Source organism: Vombatus ursinus, unplaced genomic scaffold (assembly GCF_900497805.2).
Source record: "Vombatus ursinus unplaced genomic scaffold, bare-nosed wombat genome assembly UNPS02009994.1, whole genome shotgun sequence".
NCBI classification, from domain to species: Eukaryota; Metazoa; Chordata; class Mammalia; order Diprotodontia; family Vombatidae; genus Vombatus; species Vombatus ursinus.
The window spans coordinates 5,753,841-5,772,959 of record NW_020949772.1 but is presented as its reverse complement, the minus strand read 5'-3'; the positions used below and the strand labels follow the sequence as shown (position 1 = coordinate 5,772,959).

General features: G+C 40.4%; 1 protein-coding gene across 1 annotated transcript; it reads left to right on the top strand.

The window, feature by feature from the left end:
* Window positions 1-101: 101 nt before the first annotated feature.
* On the top strand, window positions 102-15,311 carry GTF2H3 (general transcription factor IIH subunit 3). The gene is made up of 13 exons (XM_027853452.1): window positions 102-173; window positions 4,458-4,537; window positions 5,125-5,231; window positions 6,196-6,362; window positions 8,333-8,395; window positions 9,360-9,389; window positions 9,648-9,676; window positions 9,761-9,835; window positions 10,299-10,352; window positions 12,240-12,308; window positions 13,056-13,191; window positions 13,317-13,353; window positions 13,437-15,311. Exons 1-13 carry the CDS (start codon window positions 161-163, stop codon window positions 13,504-13,506), a joined length of 930 nt encoding a protein of 309 aa, XP_027709253.1. The 5' UTR covers window positions 102-160; the 3' UTR covers window positions 13,507-15,311.
* Window positions 15,312-19,119: the final 3,808 nt, after the last annotated feature.

The following is a 19,119-nucleotide window of genomic DNA, read 5'->3' as shown; positions in this document are numbered from 1 at the left end:
CCCACTGCCGGGCCCGGACCAATTTCCCAGCAGCCCCGCGCGTACGGCGGCCGGCCGAGGCCAAACCTCCTCCGTCGGTTCGCGCCTGCGCAGAAGCCCAAGGCAGGTACGGTGGCCGCGGGGGTACCGTTGCTCTCCGCTGAAGCGCCGGCGGTTCGCCATGATCTCCGAAGGTGAGCGCGCCCTGGAGCAAACAGGGCCATCGATCTCCCGGGCTGGGAAGCCCCGGGCCGGGGGCGGACAGGGGGCTGCGGCGGGGAGAGCGGCCCCAGGTCTGGGCCCCGGGCGGCCGCGAGAGGCGCCTGGCGGGTCTCAGAGCCGTGGAGGGGAAGGAGCGAGCGTCACCCCGGGGTCGAGACCTGGGTGCAAATCCCGCCCTTGATGCTTAGCTACCTAGGCACCCTTGGCAAGGCCCTTCGCCTCCCTCCTGGGCCTCAGTCTCCTCCTCTGTAAGGTGAGGGAAGGAGCCCCGGCCTGGATTCAAACCCTCCATCTGACGCTTCCTAGACCCTTACCCTCTCGGAGCCTCAGTTTCCTCCTTTGTTAAAAAAAAAAAAAGGGGCCGAACTAGACCACAGACCCCCCACGTTTCTTGTATCCCCTTGGTCAGCCAGGACCCCATCTCAGAATCATGTTGTAAATGCATAAAGTAAAAACCCAGGACGACGACAAAGGAAACCTCATCAAACCATTTTAAAAGCAAGGTCGAGAACCTTTGACCCAGAGGACCCCGGACCAGGTGATCTCAGAGGTCCCTTCCAGCCCTTTGACCTCTCTGGGCGTCCTGATCTTCACTGAGGGGGTGGGGGCTTCTCACCACATCCCCCATACAGCCTGTTTGTGGGCTGTCTCCCCGTTAGACTGGAAGCCCCAGGAGGGCAGGCACTGGTTTTTTGTTTTGCTTTGTATCCTCAGTGCTTTGCACAGTGTGTGGCACCTAGCGGTTTAATAAATGTTTATTGACTCTATGAGTTGGAATAATGACTTCCAAGGTCCTTTCCAGCATAGGCTCTAGGATGACGAATGGACGAATGAATGAAAAAAAGCGTTTATCGAACATTTACCGTGTTGCCCGGCGTTGTACCAAGCACTAGGAATAAAAAGATAAGCAAAGAGGACAGTAGGAGCACAGTCAGTAGGGCTGGACCTGGAGTCAGGAAGACCTGAGTTGAAATACCTCCTCACACCCTCACTAGCTGTGTGACCCTGGGCAAACCACTTTACCTCTCAACCTCATGTTCCTCATTTGTAAAATGGGGATAATAATAGCACTATTTCCCAGGGTTGTTCTGAAGAATCAAATGAGATGATATTTATAAAGCAAAATGGGGATAATAATAGCACCTAATAGTAGGCAGCAAGATGGCACAGTGGATAGAGCACCGAGCCTGGAGTCAGGAGAACCTGAATTCAAATCCAGCCTCACACGCTCACTTAACCCTGCTTGCCTCAGTTCTGGAGTCATAGGACCTGGGTTCAGATCCCACCTCTGAAACTTAGTTTAACTAGGTGACCTTGGGCAAATCACTTAAAGTAGGCAGGACCCAGAGTCTCAGCTTCTTTATCAATAAAATAAAGAGGAAGGCATTGGACTGGATAATCTCTAGGGTCCCTTTCAGCGCCAGGTCTTTTATGTATCGATGGGGGAGGGGCGGTGGCACTTGGCTAGTCTGCAGCTCATCTGAAAAAGAGCTGAGGGTCTCAGCACGGTTGGTGCTGGTTACTTTTGAGCGTTGAATCGAGGTGACTGCTGGTGTTGTGTGGAGGCCACGACACAGCTTAGGGGCCCCTGGTGTTCAGGCCTGCCAGAGTGACACCCTCAGGGGACTCAGCTGGAATCAGGCCACATCTGGAGCACTGAGCACCCCAGTTTAGGAAGGGACCTCGGAAGCTGCAGGCGGCCCCTTCTGTGAAATCATTCAAGTGGCAGCTACCTTCAGGCATGCAGAACACTTGATGTTAGCTCCCGTGAGACTCAGAAGAGCCCTGGGAGGCAGCTTCTTTGGGCATCATTCCCCTGTTAAAGTGACTTGCCTATGGTCTTATAGGCAGTAAGTGGTAGAGGCAGGATTCAAACTCAGGCCTCCTCAGCTCCTAGCCCAGCACTCCCTCTGTTATACCACCTTGGCCACTGTGTGAAATACACTGCGCTGGGTGCCAGCCATGCCAAGGTCAGTAGTCTCTCTGCACATGTATAACCCGTATCAAATCGCTTGCCATCTCAGAGATCGGGGAGGGGAAGGAAGGAGGGAGAGAATTTGGAACTCAAAATTTAGAAAAAGAATGTTAAAAATTGGAATTGGAAAAACATTTTTTTAAATTAAAAAGGAAGATCAACGGTTCTTACCCTCAAGAAATATACATTCAGCTGTGAAGAATGTGACGTGTAATGTTTTGCACGACTTCACATGTACAATGGGAATTATGTTGCTTGCTTTCTCAACAGGTGGGGGAAGGGCTAGAGGGAAGAAGAATTAGATCAAAATTAAAATTTGGATCAAAATGAAAAATGAATGTTAGAGAATAAGATAACGTAGGTCAATTAGGGTGTTTGGTGGCTACTGAGCATGTACAGAGCTCTAGGAATCATTGAGGATAGTGAGAATGCTCCTTTTTCCTATTGTCCTCAGTTTCCCTATCTGTAAAATGAAGTGCTTGGATCTGTAGGAGACCCTAGAGATCATTTAGTCCTCTCTGGCACTTAAAACCCTTTATGATCTGGCTCCAACCTACCTTTTTTTGGTATTTTTGTTTTTTTTTTTTTTTGGTGAGGCAGTCGGGGTTAAGTGACTTGCCCAGGGTCACACAGTTAGTGTCAAGTATCTGAGGCTGGATTTGAACTCAGGTCCTCCTGATTCCAAAGCTGGTGCTCTATCTACTGCACCTCCTAGCTGCCCCAAAATAGCAGTCCTCTCATCCATTTATCCTGTGTTACACTCCAGCACCAGGATGGGTCAGGGGCTCTGTGGTCTTTTTTTTTTTTTTAATGGCTAGGCAATGGGGTTAAGTGACTTGCCCAGGGTCACACAGCTAGTAAGTGTCAAGTATTTGGTCTGAGGCTGGATTTGAACTCAGGTCCTCCTGACTCCAAGGCTGGTGCTCTATCCACTGTACCTCCTAGTTACCCCTGCTCCAACCTCTCTTTACAAAGTCATGGAATACTGCTTCCTGTCAGACGTTCTGCATTGTCACCAGCTGGATTCTTGCTCAGTCACTGTGCATCACCTGCCATCTCCTGCCTGTGTGGGCTGCTGAATGTTTTTCCTCTTCATTTCTACCTGGTAGAATCCCTACCTTCAAGGGCCAACGTGGATGCCACCATCACTCGGAGGTCTTTCCTGATCTCCCTACTTGTTAGTACTGTTGCCTCCTACCCTGACCAAAAAAAAAATATTTTACATTTCTTGCTTCTCTGTTTTGTACATCTGTGTGGCTTTCTCCCAGTAGATTGTAAGCAGCTTGAGAGTTGCTCTCATTTCCTTTTGTCCTCGTCTCCCCAGTGCCTCGCACCGTCGCTGGCACATTGCGGGAGCCCACGGAATGCTTGTGGAATTTTGTATGACAGCTTTATTTTACAGAAGAGCAGTTTGAGACCCTGAGAGGTTAAACAGTAGGAGTTCCCCTCCCCAACTACTGAGAGTCAGAGCCAGGACTCTGAAGCAGGTTTTCCTAGGGATTCCTGGTTCATCGCTCCACACGCTGGACCGCACTGCCTCAGGTGGTCACCAAGCCCTTTCTCAATTCTGACAGTTTTTGATTCTCTGAGAAAAAAACAAAAAACAAAACTACCTATGAAATCACCCCTTAGTACCCTTTATTTTGAGTGATCAACCTAATCACTTTTTATAGTAGAATATTGGAATAAGTTTTGTCTCCTTTGATTTTTAACCCAGCTTCCTTGGGTAAATGTGTATCCAGAATATAAAATAAATATAAAACCCTTCCAGTGGGGCAAGAACGCTAACAACTGGGGGAGTCAGGAAAGGCCTTTCTGTAGGAAGGGAGGGATTCTACAAGGTAGCACTGATAGCAGGATTTCCACCTTGAGTGATTTGTTTTTGAGATGACCCAAAGCGTTGGCCTCTCCAGCTATCCTTTTAAACTCTGAAGATGGCTTGGGTGACCCAGTAAGTTGCTAACACTTTAGGGTGAATGAGTTTTCCCGGCTTTTAACTTTCATGACAGAAGCAATTCCAGGAGTCAGTGCATTGGACGGTTGCGTGTACAAAGAGAGAAGAGACGGTGTTTTCTGTAGGCTGACCTCGTCCTGGTCTTTGGAAGATCTTGACCTCTCCTCTTTCTAGACCCTCTTAACTCTCATTTCTGTAGAACAGTAGATATTTACAAGCAGGTTGGTTGTAATTGAGGTATAGATTAAATTTGTGAAATAGGAAATGTTAGTTAAGTTTTTTGTTTGAGGATGTTACTGACCTTTCTCATGTTTCTTGTGATTTCAGATGATGAATTAAACCTTCTAGTTATCATAGTTGATACGAACCCAATTTGGTGGGGAAAACAAGCTTTGAAAGAATCTCAGGTAAAGTTCATCAGGCTGAGGATGGCTTTTTCAAATTTTAATACTAATTTAATTGAGTATCTGATAAGATAGGGAATTTTAGCTCTTGAAATGTCATTTAACTTAATATCAAGTGGATATTTATACTAGTTTGAATTTGCTTATGGGAAAAGAGATACAGAATTCAAGTTGTGCATGTTATAATTTATAATATTTAAAATCAGTTAATTAGCAAGCATGTAGTACACATATACCAGTAAATTAAACTAGGAACACCCAAGATATACTGTATTTCTTTTCCAAATGTGATGCTGTATGCTTTTTTGGAATCTAGTGTTTATTCAGTGTAATGGGTAGAAATAGTCACATTCAACAGAAAGAAGAAAAATATAATTTTCAGAAATTTCCAAATATTTTTACTTGAGCCCGCTTGTAAAAACTTACATACAAAAAGCCCCATATGTACAAGTTGAAATACTAAATATGTTCCTCAATTATTCGATTATAGATTTGATTATATTTAATTATAGATTTTAGATAGAATTTGTCTAAATTCCACTGTTAGAATTTGGAGCCATCATCTTTACTAATTTGTTCCTTTTCAACAGTTCACATTATCAAAATGCCTGGATGCTGTCATGGTGATGGGAAATTCTCACTTATTTATGAATCGTTCCAACAAACTTGCTGTGATAGCAAGTCATATTCAAGAGAGGTATGATTATTATGATTAATACTTTAATGTTTCCGAACCTTTTTGAGGCTTGTGTGCTTTCTAAACAAATATTCTTTTGCCATTCTGTGGTGCATAAAAAGATGCCCTCCATCAATGAATAGTATCCACAATATTAATAGGAAAGAAAAGATATTATTTCTTACATTATGGTATAGTAAAATCTCATTAGGTGATATCAGCTAATTAAAATAGTACCCAAATAAAGCAAGTCTTATTTCTCAGCCTATTATTTGTTTCTCCCATTACATTTTTGCAAACCCTCCGGAGCTAAAGAAATGACAGACATCGTCATTGTCATCATCATCCAGAGCCCAGCTGTGGCCCTCTGCACTGGGCTGGGTACTAGGCTTTGGCTGCCCCGGTATAAATCACATACCGAGGAGGAAAAGTTAGTTTTTGTGTGCTGTGCTGTAAGTTAAAGTATGAAGCCCTCTCTTTGTAAGCTGAGGAATGAAAAGAATGGGACTCAAGAGGCAATGTTGAGAGAGAGCAGCATTGGGGAGTGGGTGGAGAGCTCACCTTCAAGGTCTGCTCCCACCTCGTGACCCATCCTACCTGTGGCACCCTGGACAGGTTGCTTACCGACTCAGTACTCCAGACAGCCCTCTAAGGCCCTCAGATGCAGAGTGATTGGCGACTGGAATTGGTAGAGGGAATCACCTCACTGGGAGCCCCTAAGCTAATGGGATCACAGGTCAGAACCCCTGTGCTGTGCTTCAGAAGAAAAACACTGCCTGTACCCCAAATAACCTTCCCCTTGTTCTTCTAGAAGAATCCTATTTTCAAAGTTCTCTTCATTTTCTTTAATGAAATGATATTTTATAATTTGGATTCTTTTTTATTCAAAATGTCTTAACTTTTACTGCAGAATTTAAAATGAAAAGGCTTTATTTAATACATTTAATTGTTTGTTTATTTGTTTTTCTTTTCTTTTTTTTTTAAGTCGATTCTTGTATCCTGGAAAGAACTGGAAATTTGGAGACTTATTTGGTGATCCTGGCAACAGCTCTGCTGAGTATAATCCTTCAGGTAGTAAGGATGGAAAATATGAGTTATTAACTGCAGCAAATGAAGCAATTACTGAAGAGATTAAAGATCTCATGACCAAAAGTAAGTGGAGTTTAGGGGCTTTTTGTTTTGTTTTGGAGGGGGAGAGAGTATTATTTAAAGGAGTTAGAGGTTAGAAAGCTTGGGGGAATTAGTTTCCTCGTGTATTTCTTAGTACTTTCTACTTCGGTAATCTTTTTAAAATTGCTGTTATTAAAATTTTTTATTAAGCACCTTTGTGTTACTTGGTCCTTTGGGCTTTAAACTGATTAACTCAAAGGAAAGACAACATGTACTAAGACCTTGAAAAAGTACAAGATGGCAGCATCCTAGGGTTCACACTTTAGTTTCTGCCTAATTCTTGTTGGATTAAAGCTCTTTTCAAAGCCCTGTTTACTTTAATTCATCGACTCTACTAAATGGCCCCTGTGTGCAAGCTAGTGTGCTCTGAGGAACACAGTGAGGCAGTCCCCAGCTTCCAGGAACTCCCGGTCTAGACACAAGGGTAAGATGGAGACTCAGGAAAGTAGAAAAAACCACCCAGAGCAGTCCGCCGCAGAATCACGAGCTTGGCAGAAACCTCCGAGGCCATCTTGACCAAACTGAATCCGATGCTGGGGATTCTTGAGCCTGGTATTGCCCAGGACCCTCAGATCTTTTGCACCTGAACTGATGGCTAGCCGCGCCTCCTCCAGTTTGGATGTGTGAAGTTGATTTGTTTTTAACGTGTGTAAGATGATTACCTTTATCTTTCAGATTTTATCTTTTTAGATTCATCCCAGGGTTTTAGGCTGTCAAGAGCTTTTTGAATCCTGATTGTCTAATCTGATATGTTAGTTATCCTTCCCAGCTTTGTGTTGTTTGCAGGTATGATAATAATAATGCCATTCAGACTTTCACCTGAGTCATAAAAGATGCCAAACAACACAGATTCCTTCAGCACTTCATTGGAGGCCTTCCACGTTGACATCAAATTATTAATGACAACTTTTGGGGTCCAACCATTCCCTATTTCACGTCTCTACCTCTTTTCCACAAAAACAGCGATTTTTGTCACAAGTAAAATGGAAGTAAACTCTAGCTGGGGCCTTCCTTGATCTACCAATATAGGAACCCTGTGGAAAGGAAATGAGCTTAGTCTGTAATGCCTGATCTTGCTGAAGTCAGGCTGGCTTGTGGCGAGCACCACTTCAGGAGATGTTTGCCAGCTCGCTCTCTCTAATTCCTTACAGCATTGTGCCAATCTGTGATCAAGTAAATAAAAAAAAAAGCTGCAGCCATAGTCAGTGCTGTGAGCTCCAGAGAAGAAATATCCTTGGGTTTGATCAAGTGCCTTTGTGTTTTAAAATCTTTGATCCAAGGGCCAGCTCACTAGGTTGAGGTATAGGGTGCCAAAGAAGAGATCATGATGTAAAAACAGAAGACATCAATTTAAAAAGAAAAAGGAAAGAGACTGAACATTTAAAAATATACCAACGAATGTCTTTTAGACCATCCAAAAGCTATTGGACAATGGTCGTTTGTAGCTAATTCCATCCTTTTTGGAGCTTTTTCTGTTCCAGTTGGGAGGCATGTCAACAGGCAATTTATTAAGCACCTACTATGTGTGAGACACTGTAATAAGTGCTGGGGATACAAATTGAGGCAAAACCAATGCCTTCCTTAAAGGAACTCACACTCTCATGGGGGAGACAGTGGTCAAATGACTGTGAACAAGCGAGATATAGATGGAAGTGGTTCACGTGGAGTGCCTTACAGGGGTGCTCTATTTCAGAGGGAACTAAACACATTGGGGTGGAGAAGAAATGGTTGTTTGTCCTATTCTATTTTGTCCTATTGTTTAAAAAGTATATTTTTAAATTTAAGAACATTTTTATTTTCTCTTTCTATACAATTGTATTTTGTCTCTTAAAGGCTCCAGTTTTAATTGTTGGATTTTGTCTATGGCAAGGATGCTTGGTTTCAAAATTAAGTGGGTAATATAGATTACATACTTAAACTCAGGAAAGAACGGAAAAAATGTTTATTTACAGGTGGCATGGAAGGGCAACGAACAGAAACACTGTTGGCAGGATCTCTAGCAAAAGCACTTTGTTGTATCCTTTATTATTAGAATTCTTGAATCTTTTCTGTGATTAAAAGTATTTTAAATTGTAATTTTTAGAGTACCTTGGATATCCATAATAATAGTGGCATGATCCCTAAATGCTGAATAATTAAAACATTATTTCTTTGGCTTTGGAAGGTTTTCATGTTCATGTTTAAGTACATGTACGTGAGATAGACTCAGAATTCTCCACGAGAATTTTTTTTTTTTGGCAATTGGGGTTAAGTGACTTGCCCAGGGTCACACAGCTAGTAAGTTAGACTCAGAATTCTCAAAAATTCCAAGACAATAATAGAGAAAACTAAAGATTTGGGTTATGAAAAGTATGAAAGTTTCTTACTTTCATCATCTTACTCAGTTTCCATATTATTCAGAACTAATTTCTTTTCAAAATTCTTCCTTATTTCTTATTATGTTGGTTAAACTTGCTGTATTTCTAGGTCACAGCTTACTTAGGTTCTGAATGTGTTTTAATTTAAAAGGTTCTCTGTTGGGCTTCAGGAGAAATACATGGGCACCTATTGAAAATTGGTTTATTTCGTGTTTTAATCAATAAGCTTGTATTTGGTGCTTACCATGATGGACCACCATATGCTATGCTAAGGCTCTAAGTGAGTGTCTTCTGAAGTTTTTCCTCTGAGGGTCCAGACTTCAGAAATTTAGAACCTTTTGGGATAATCATAGTTCATTTGAAAAAATTTCCCTTTTCAGGGAGGGAGGTACTATTTAATAGTGTTACAAATCCTGAGTGATGACACAGAAGTTGTTAGTTTGATTTTAGAGACTGCTAAGCATTCAGGATTTTTGTGTGTTGAACAGAAAACTAAAGCATTTTAGCCAGGTGGTGTGTAGTGGGCTTGTTTAAATGAATTTTAGATGTTTCTGGAACTGTGTACTATGAATTACTATGGAATTAAATGGGCTTTTTTATTCCTTAATTCTAAAAAATTAAGATATTCACAGAATGAGCAAGGAAGTAAAAGGTACAAGCCTTTGTTTTTCTACTAATGAATACTAATGTCATTTATTTTACTGCCAGTTTCATCTCATTTCCATGTGGGAAGGATGGGCTAATTAGAAATTAGTATGCCCTGAAAAATGAAAAAGGCTGGATTTGAACTCAGGGCCTCCTGACTCCACGACCAGTGCTCTATCCACTGTGCCACCTAGCTGCCCAAAATGTAGTATTTTTATAAGACTAAACCAGTGTTAAATTTCTTTCTGTTGCTTATCTTTTGTAGATAACCAAGAAATGAAGTCGAGAATATTGGTAAGAATTTCCATAGGTAATTTTGCTGGTATGTGATTTTTAAGTATATGAAATTTTAATATGCATTGACTCTTCATTTTTTAGGTCATTAAGGCTGCAGAAGACAGTGCATTGCAATATATGAACTTCATGAATGTCATCTTTGCAGCACAGAAACAGGTCTGTATTTTTAATTAGAGGATGTCTATTGTCGTAATGAAACAATGAGCGTCTAACTTTAATCAGGTTACCTCCTTGGAGAGATAAACTTAGGAGTTTGAGAAGCTGCCATTCTAGGTGTTTGCTGGGCAGGTTGCTTTATTTATCCCATTTTCTCCAGTTCTAGATTACTCATCATCTTATTAGCTCTGTAGAGATCATTTGAAGACTAAGCTTTTTATTTTGAAAATAATTGTTACATTCCAATCACAGATCATTAAAAAACATTGGAAGGAGTTTCGCAGCTAGTCTGCCCTCCTCCAAATTATTTACACAACATTTTTTTCTTGTCAGTGTCTAAAACTATATTTGCTTAGTTTGTATGAGTTTTCTTTTTCCTGCGTATTTTTGCTTGTAATGGTATTATAGATGCTTTGATCGTTTTTACTTGCAGTCTTACATAATTTTTAAATTTTGGTTTCAGAATATTGTGATTGATGCTTGTGTCTTAGATACTGATTCAGGGCTCCTCCAACAGGTATGTTTTTTTTTTTTAATCATTGAATCGTTTTTGAACACATAATGTATACAAAACACCTTGCAGATAGTGAGAGACAAAAATAAAACACACACACACACACATATGGCATCTGCTCTGGAGGAATAGAGAAAACTTGTAAACAAATAACTGATAGAAATTAGAAGATGATAAATGCATGAGTTACAGCATAAATTATGAAAATTCGGAAGAGGAAAGAATCACCAAAGGAGGTGGCATTGAAAACAGGTCCTTCCATCAGCAGATGGAGAGAAGGAGTGGGATATGCCAGAGGATCATGAGATCAGAGACTCGAAGCCTAGCGAATGTTGGGTTTGTTTAGGAGACAGCGAGTAGTGATTCAGTTTGGGGAGGTTTAGCGGACAGTCATATGAAATAAGGCTGGAAAGGTAGGTGGTTTGAACAAAGGCAGAGCAGTCATGAGGAAAGGAATGGTCTCAATTCTCACTAACAATGTTGACTTAATTTTAAAAAGCAGCCACAACTGAACAAAGTAAGGTAGAAGGCAAAGCCGTTGGTGAATAGGGTTGGAGTTGTGGGCTTTGGGAGAATAGAAAAGTTTTGGAAGCTTTCTATTGGAGAAATTCAGTAAAAATGAAGGAAACGATTGCTAGATGTCAGTGTGGGCCTACAGGAGGTTAAATAGTTAGAATCTGGCGGTTAGACTAAAACTCTAATGTTCAATATTTTATGTGGGTTCTCAGGATGCCAAGCATGACTTTTTTGAAAATAAGACTTTCTGTAGAGGTTTTGTGATGCACTGGAGAGAGAGGCAGTGTTGGGATGAGGAAGTCATGGGTTCACGTCTTACCTCTGATTCCTTTCACCTGTGTGACCCTCTCGGCACCCCAGGCAGCTCTCTGAGACTCCAAGTTAAATTGATGTCCCATCACATTGTCCATTAGACCCTCCAGGCTAGATGTCCTGGAAGCATCTCATACTTGGCGTGTCCAAAACAGACTTCCCCCAGTTCCGGATGTCCCAATTTCTATTGAAGTTACCTTAATCTTTCCAAGTCGCTCAGGTCGTAACCTTGGCTTTATCCTCCCTCACCCACATAGCCAGCCAGTTGTCAAATCTGGCTGCTTTTCCACAGCCTCTCTCACATATGACTCGCCCTCTCTCTCTTCAGATCTCACCGTAGTTCATGCCCTCATCACCTAGCCTTGATTATTACAACAGCCTCCTTTTTTTCTTTCTTTCTACCTTTCTTTTTCAATATATTTTTATTTGTTTTCTTTTCCAAACCCTTCTTGATTAGGTGGCAGTGCCCCAAATCTATCTTCAACACCTTTTTCTGAAAATCACAGAAAAGGGCTCTAATATGTCAGTTCTTTGTTGTTGTTATTATTCAGTCATTTCAGTCATATCCGACTCTTTGTGGTCCCATCTGGGGTTTTCTTGGCAAAGATACTGGAGTGGTTTGCCATTTCCTTCTCCAGCTCATTTTACAGATGAGGAAACTGAGGCAACCAGGTTGAAGTGACTTGCCCAGGGTCACACAGCTAGGAAGTATCTGAGGCCAGATTTGAACTCTGGGCTTCTTTAGTCCAGGCCCAATGCTCTATCCGCTGAGCCATCTTGCTGCTGTTCGTTAGTTTGTACCGAAACATTCAGTTCTAGTCCTGGAAGTCTGAAGGCCCTTTTGTGTGAAGTCTACCTCAGTTGGTTTTCTAAATTGTTGGTTACCTTGTTTAGTAGCAGAGTTGGTGACTAAACGTATCTGAGGCTCACTGGAATCAAAAACAATTCCCATTTCATTTGCGGACACACATTCACCCTCATGCTTGTGGTAGGTATTACTGTTCAGACTTGCATCGTTGTGAGAAAGGATCAGTTGTGCCCATGGTGTATATTTACTTACAGGCCTGTGACATTACAGGGGGCGTATACTTGAAGGTGCCCCAGATGCCGTCGCTGCTTCAGTATTTATTGGTAAGAAAATACTTCTGTGGAATCTTGTAAATGAGCTGGGCACATTTATCCCTCTTTTAAAACATTTTGCTGAGACCCTACAGACATTGTTACAAACGCTCAGGACCTGAATGTTGTAAGAACACTGTAAATTAACTATAGTAATGATTGCTATACTGGAATGCCCCAAATATCTTCAGTACGTGAGATCCTTGGTTTCGTTGATGTGGGCACTCCCTCCGTGTCTCAGGTCATGGCCTGTCTACACCTTAGCAGATGGTGTCTGTGACTGGTGGCCAGAAATTTTCATCTGCTCTTGGTCAGCCTTCTGGGGCAGAACGTCTTCCAAGTTAGCTCAGCTTCTTGGATGAGAGTTCACACGTAGGCCCCTGCCTGTCCTCGAAGCCTTTCCAGCTTGGTGTAGGACCTGGGGGACGTGACCTTCCAGAACCAGGTGTTAGCCCTGCGCCGCAGCAAGGCATCAGGCCAGGACTTGAGTCCTACTAATAGAACATACCATAAACACCGATCAGGTGCTATTGTCAATTTTCCTTTTCCCAAGTAAGCAACAAAAAAGAAAAAGGTTTTATACAGTTTATTACTAAAGTAAATGGAAGACCAAATTCATAACATAGTCATATCTCAAAGGAAATGAAGAATTGTGTCTTTAAGTAACTTATTTCTGTGGTAAGTGTTTGCTATTTGTACTTCATCCCCTAGTAAATTCTTCCCTGGTATTAATAAGAATTCTTTGATTTTTGTAAACAGTGGGTATTTCTTCCGGATCAAGACCAAAGGTCTCAGTTAAATCTCCCACCTCCTATTCACGTTGACTACAGAGCTGCTTGCTTCTGCCATAGAAATCTCATTGAAATTGGTTACGTCTGCTCTGTATGTCTGTCAAGTAAGTTTATATACATATATATATGTACGTTTATATAATAATTATATAATTTTTAAGAACAATTTGGGGGGGGGGAACATTTTAATTATCCTCATCTGAAATCCTCCTGTTCTTTTCATTTGCAGTATTCTGCAATTTCAGCCCTATTTGCACTACATGCGAGTAAGTATCTGTGACATGTGTAAGTGACACACATAATAGAAATAGAAATTATTAAAAACGTTTTTCTGATTGTGTCATTTCAGGACAGCTTTTAAGATTTCACTGCCTCCTGTTCTGAAAGCCAAGAAGAAGAAATTAAAAGCATCTTCCTAGTGACCAAAAAAACCCCCCAAACACTTAATCCTTGTTTCTCCAACCTTTTTCCTGCAGTAGAGATTTTAACTGAGAAATCTGTGCTGAAGATGTTGTTAAAAGAAATGAGAACAGTACACATATAGCTGTATTTATGTGGCTAGTCCTTTAAGGGCATTTTTTCAAGAACAAATTTCTCTTGTGTCTCCAGGGGGAGAGAGGCGGTTGGGGAGGTAGTGCTCCTGGGTAACATGACGGAGGAACACTTAACTCACCTCTGAATTTTTAAAACACTTATTTTCAGTTGAGTTCAATAAGTATTAAGCTGTTTACAACGTACATGGGTGCTATGTATGATCATTTCTAGGGTAATCATTTATTAAAGTAGCTGCTGTGTTGATTACCAATGTTAGCACACGAATGTCTTATCTCAGTCTGGTTCTCTTTTGTGAAAAGCAGCATGTGTGGAATTTTCACCTAATTATGACAATTTAAACACATTTTTTACTCCCCCTGGCTCTTGTGGCTTTCATCAAGAGAGAGCCTCTTCCTTATTAAGTAGCCAGCTATTAGCTTTTGCTGTAGAAATGTAAATAAAGTTCACCATTCTTTAATTTGCTACTCATTCTCCCTCTCCGACATTAGCAAGTGTTTGGTACTTAACCTTGAAAAAGTCTTGACTAAGTATAGCTATTTTTACCCAAATAATAATCATCGAGTGATTACATAACCTTTATTTTTTAATAAATTAGGAAAGTGAACATTGTGTGGCAGGTGCACAAATGCTTTCTTTGTATACGGTTGCCTGAGAAGGGTGTTGCTGAAAGCTACCTGGGGGCATTAAAGGCAGTTTCCAGGCAAATGGGAAGGCTCTCCCAGGCCCCAGAGTTTTCCCTTGACATGACTCTTTCGTCATTTTAATCATTTACTAGAAAAATCTGTGAGCGTCTTCACCCTTCTATTGCAGTCTTTCTTAAATTCAAAAGAAAATGATTTTTAAATTCCATTTTAGAGAAATGACTTTTCCATAAACACCTGAAGTTATTGAAAGTTCTTTTGTCTTCCAGTTTATCGAAGAAGGATTAGGGGAAAGGAAAATTATGGAACCAAATAAGAAAATTTTCTTAGCATAAGACTTTTCTTGTTTCCCAGAGACACCAGACTAGTAATTAAATTCTATTTGCGGCAGGGACTCAGACCGACTTTTCTGGTTTTGTTAAAGACGGTAGTAAAAATGTTTGTGATAATTTTTGTAAGCGTTTATTCTTTTAAAAGCCCTTGATCTTTCTACTGTGTTAGAATGTGGTTGTTTTAAAACTGTTGTTAAATCTGGTGGGAAGAGGCGCTGAGCAGGACTGCGGTGCAGTGGGGGGAAGAGTCCTAGAGTTGGAGTCAAAGGACCTGTGTTCAAATCCTGACTACCACTGGACCTTGAGTTTCCTTATATAATAAGGGAGTTAGCCATCACCTCTTAGATTCTTTCCAGCTCTAAATCTTTGATCCTGTAAGTTGTGACCATGGAGGAATCATTTCATTTCCCCGAGCCTTAGTGCTCTCATCTGTAAAATGGGAATTATAAATCTGTCTACTTCACAAGGCTGTTGTGAGGACAGTGTTCTGTAAAAACTGTAAAGTGCTATGTAAATATGAGCTGCTGTTATTCTCATACTGCGCATTTGGATGTAATGGGGGTCATTGTTTTAAGTCTAGCAAACAGTTGGTGCCTATAAGAGCTTCAGATGTTCAAAGGATCAGAAAAATTTCATAACACTTGAATCAGGATTTTCTTTTCCCTTGTCTCATTCAAAAACTTACTAATTCAATTCAGTTACATTTTATTTTCATTGTATTTATAGTTAATTTTAATATGAAATTTTTTCAATAAAATAATTTGTATTTTTTCAATACAAATTACTTCCTCTTATATTTTCTTGTGTTAATTTCTACTTATTTTAGAAACTTAAAACCAAAACTATAAAGTTTTAATGTGATATGCTTCTGTACCATTAAAGATTTTGTTTGAAGAAATTCAGTCTCAAAATGCAAAGAATGTATATAAAAATCCTCTCCTAAGTATTCTAAAATTACAGATCAGTTTGAAACAAATCATTGTGTAGGTAAGCATAATTTGAATGTAATCAAAACCTATTTAAATACCATTAAAATACCATATTGATAACAAAGTATGCTTGGTTACAGTTACGTGGAATTTTGTGTTTTTAAAATTCTGTTTCTGTTACTGCTTACTTTAAAAGAATTAACAATTATAATCAATAGTATCATTCAGATATATTGTTACGATTCTTCACTCTGCATCACTTAATAATGTGTTTATTCTATTTCTTTGAATCCTTCATATTTGTAATTTCTTATTATATACAGCAACAATAGTCTATCATATTTTCCTACCACAATTTGTTCAGCCATTCAGCAGTCTCAAACACGTGGATTTTTTTTCCCGGGCTTTTACTATTACAGTATGATCTTTCTGTGAATGTCTTTATACAGATAGATCTTTCCTGTTAATGCCATTCTTAAGGTGTCGTCTTAGTAGTTTTATTGCTTGTCTTGTGTATTACCACATTGCTTTCCAAGAAGATTGTGCTTATTCACAGCTCCGCCACTAGAGTGATGGTATGCCTATTTATCCACAGCCCTGCCAGCATTCAATTGTTTTTAAACCAAATTTCCCAATTTAATAGGATGCTTCAAATTGCATCTTTCTTGTTATTAGAGAATTAGAACAAATTTCAGGTGGTTATCAATACTTTGTGTTTTCTTTTGATGGTTGTTTGCCACCTACATCATTGTATTTTTAAAATGCATTCTTTTTTTTTTTTTTTTTCTCAGAATTGCTTATTAACTGCCATTTGCTAGACACACTAGTTCCTTAAACCTTTCGGTTAAATATTTTGACCCTTAAATATACAGTAGTATAGAAAGAATCTAATTCAAACCATCACCTTTTAAAATTGCCTTCGTGAAGCCGGAGTCCTGTCATAGTTTGTGGATAGCTGATTGTAATCAAGGAATTTGTGAGTCACTTGCACTTCTCATCAACAGTTTCTGGTTGTGCACATGTTTACACGTGTGTCTTGGACCTGGAGTTCTTAAGGGTGACAGTGGTACCTATATTTAAAAAGTCTGTGTTGAGAATTTTCATCCCTTGAGTGTGTTTATCAGCTGCTATCAGTTGACTGTATATTTAGACAAACTACAAAATATTTATTCCTGTTACTTAAAATTCAAATCTGTATAGCATCTGTGCTCATTCTTCAGCATCTATACTCATTCCTTTCTTCATCAACCTAGTCCCTCACTATCTTTGCAGTTTCCTTTAAACTTGTTCTCCTCTACACATTGTCTAATTCCGCTCTGCAGGCCGTCTTGCCGTTCTGCACACAATTCTCCATCCTGTAACGTGTTGCCTTAGTTCTGGCTGTCTCCCATGTCCAGAATGCCCTCCCTCCTCACTTTTGCCTTCTGCCTATGCTAGTTTCTTTCAAGATTCTTTTTTTTTTTTTTTTTTTTTGGCAATTGGGGTTAAGTGACTTGTCCAGGGTCACACAGCTAGTAAGTGTAAAGTATTTGGTCTGAGGTCAAATTTGAACTCAGGTCCTCTTCAGGGCCAGTGCTTTATCTACTATGCCACCTAGCTGCACCTTTCAAGATGCAATACAAATTTCACCTTCCTTTGGAATTACGCTCCATTTACACCGAACGTGTCTTATAAGGTTTGCCCTATGAGCAAAGCAGAATTTTGCAGCAGCTCAAAATAGAGAGGGGCAGATTTACAGAATCTGCCCCAAACGTTCACATGGACTATTTGTGCCTGACCTGTGGTAGAGCCTTCTGGGCTCATATTGGTCTGATTAGGCACAGACACGTTGTAACTTGACCCCAGCACGGTGATGTCATTTTGGTCCTCTTGGAGAATGAAGAACACCAACCGATCTTATATGTACATGGTTATTATGTTGTCTCCTCCACTGGAACGTGAGCTTCTTGAGGACAGGGACCCTGTTTGAGCCTTTCTTTGTATTCCTTGTGCTGAGCACAGTGCCTGGCCGACTGCCTCACCAAAAAGCAAAAAAAAAAAAAAGAATAGAATTATGCAAATAAAGTGACTAAAATGTCCATATTCCTTGACCCAGAGATTCCACTGCTAGTCACAGACCCAAGGAAGTCATTGATGAAAAGAAAGGGTCCATCATAGCAAAATATTTCTAGCATCCCTTTTTGTGTTAGCATAGACTAGAAATAAAATAGACCGCCATTGGTGGGGGCCTGGCTAAACTACCCAGTACATGAATATAACATGATAATTACTGTGCTGGAAGAAATGACACGGTGAATACAGAGAAGCATACATGTGATGAAACAAACAACATGAAATGCTGTAAAGCAGAGCCAGAAAACTACATTGTAAATGGAAAGGATAATATCCAGAAAACAATTGAAACTGAATATTGCAAAATTATAAAGAATTTTGTAATTCTTGGCTCCAAAGAGGAGAGAAGAGATGATCTTTCCTTCCACCACAACAGAGGTGGGGGTCCATATGTGTGGAATATTGCATATAACATCACATTTTTTTTTTCAGTTTGTCAGTTTTGCTGATTTTTCTTTTCCTTTTCTTGTCTTAAAAATTCTCTAAGGGATGGCTCTTTGGGAAAGACAAGGGGCAGGAATACAGTAGGATTCCTGGATACATGTATAAGCAAAAGACATTATTAAACATCTATTTTTTTTAAACTGCATTAGAGGGGCAGCTAGGTGGCCTAGTGGATACAGCACCTGTCCTGAAGTCAGGATGACTTGAGTTCAAATGTGGCCTCAGACAGAACACTTGATACTTACTAGCTGTGTGACCCTAGGCAAGTTACTTAACCCCAATTGCCTAAAAAAAACAAACAAACAAAAAAAGCTTGAGGACAAGGATTTTCCTTTGCCTCTTTGTGTCCTCAGTGCTTAGCACAGCCCCTGGCACATAGTAGGTGCTTAGTAGATGTTTCTTTATCGATTGATTATTCAAGGAGTTTTGAGGGCCAGCACAGAGATGGTTGAGAGAGTCAGCCTTGGAGGAAGAAAGACTACTGGCTCCGTGACTCCTGGCAAGTCACTTCAGCACCATACGGCAGTGTAGTCTAAGACTCCAAGCAAACATATAGGGTGTATGACCCCGGCCAAGTCATTTAACTAATCAGTATTCTAGGCAACTTTCCAAGACTATATGGGAGAGGGAATTTCCTCCTGGGAGTTCCAATATCAATGACATCACAGTTCCAGTCCTCTAAAAGAGTTTTTTAAGACTTTGCCTCCTCCTCTGGAGAATTTCCAAGATTTGCACCATAGACTATATTGGACCTCACGGGTCATTCTGTCTCTTAGTACCCCAGTCTCTGTATCAAGATACAACCAAGGGGCAGCTAGGTGGTGCAGTGGATAGAGCACTGGCCCTGAAGTCAGGAGGACCTGAGTTCAAATCTGCCCTCAGACCAAACACTTGACACTTACTAGCTGTGTGACCCTGGGCAAGTCACTTCACCCCAATTGCCTAAAAAAAAAAAAAACAAAAACAAGATACAGCCAAGATTCTGACTTACCCAGGGAATGTTTTCTATTCCTTGAGAC

Coding starts and splice junctions, on each gene's coding strand:
- GTF2H3 (XM_027853452.1), top strand. Junction 9,390..9,647: donor AATGAGCAAGGAAGTAAAAG/GTACAAGCCTTT, acceptor TATCTTTTGTAG/ATAACCAAGAAATGAAGTCG. Junction 9,677..9,760: donor AAATGAAGTCGAGAATATTG/GTAAGAATTTCC, acceptor TTCATTTTTTAG/GTCATTAAGGCTGCAGAAGA.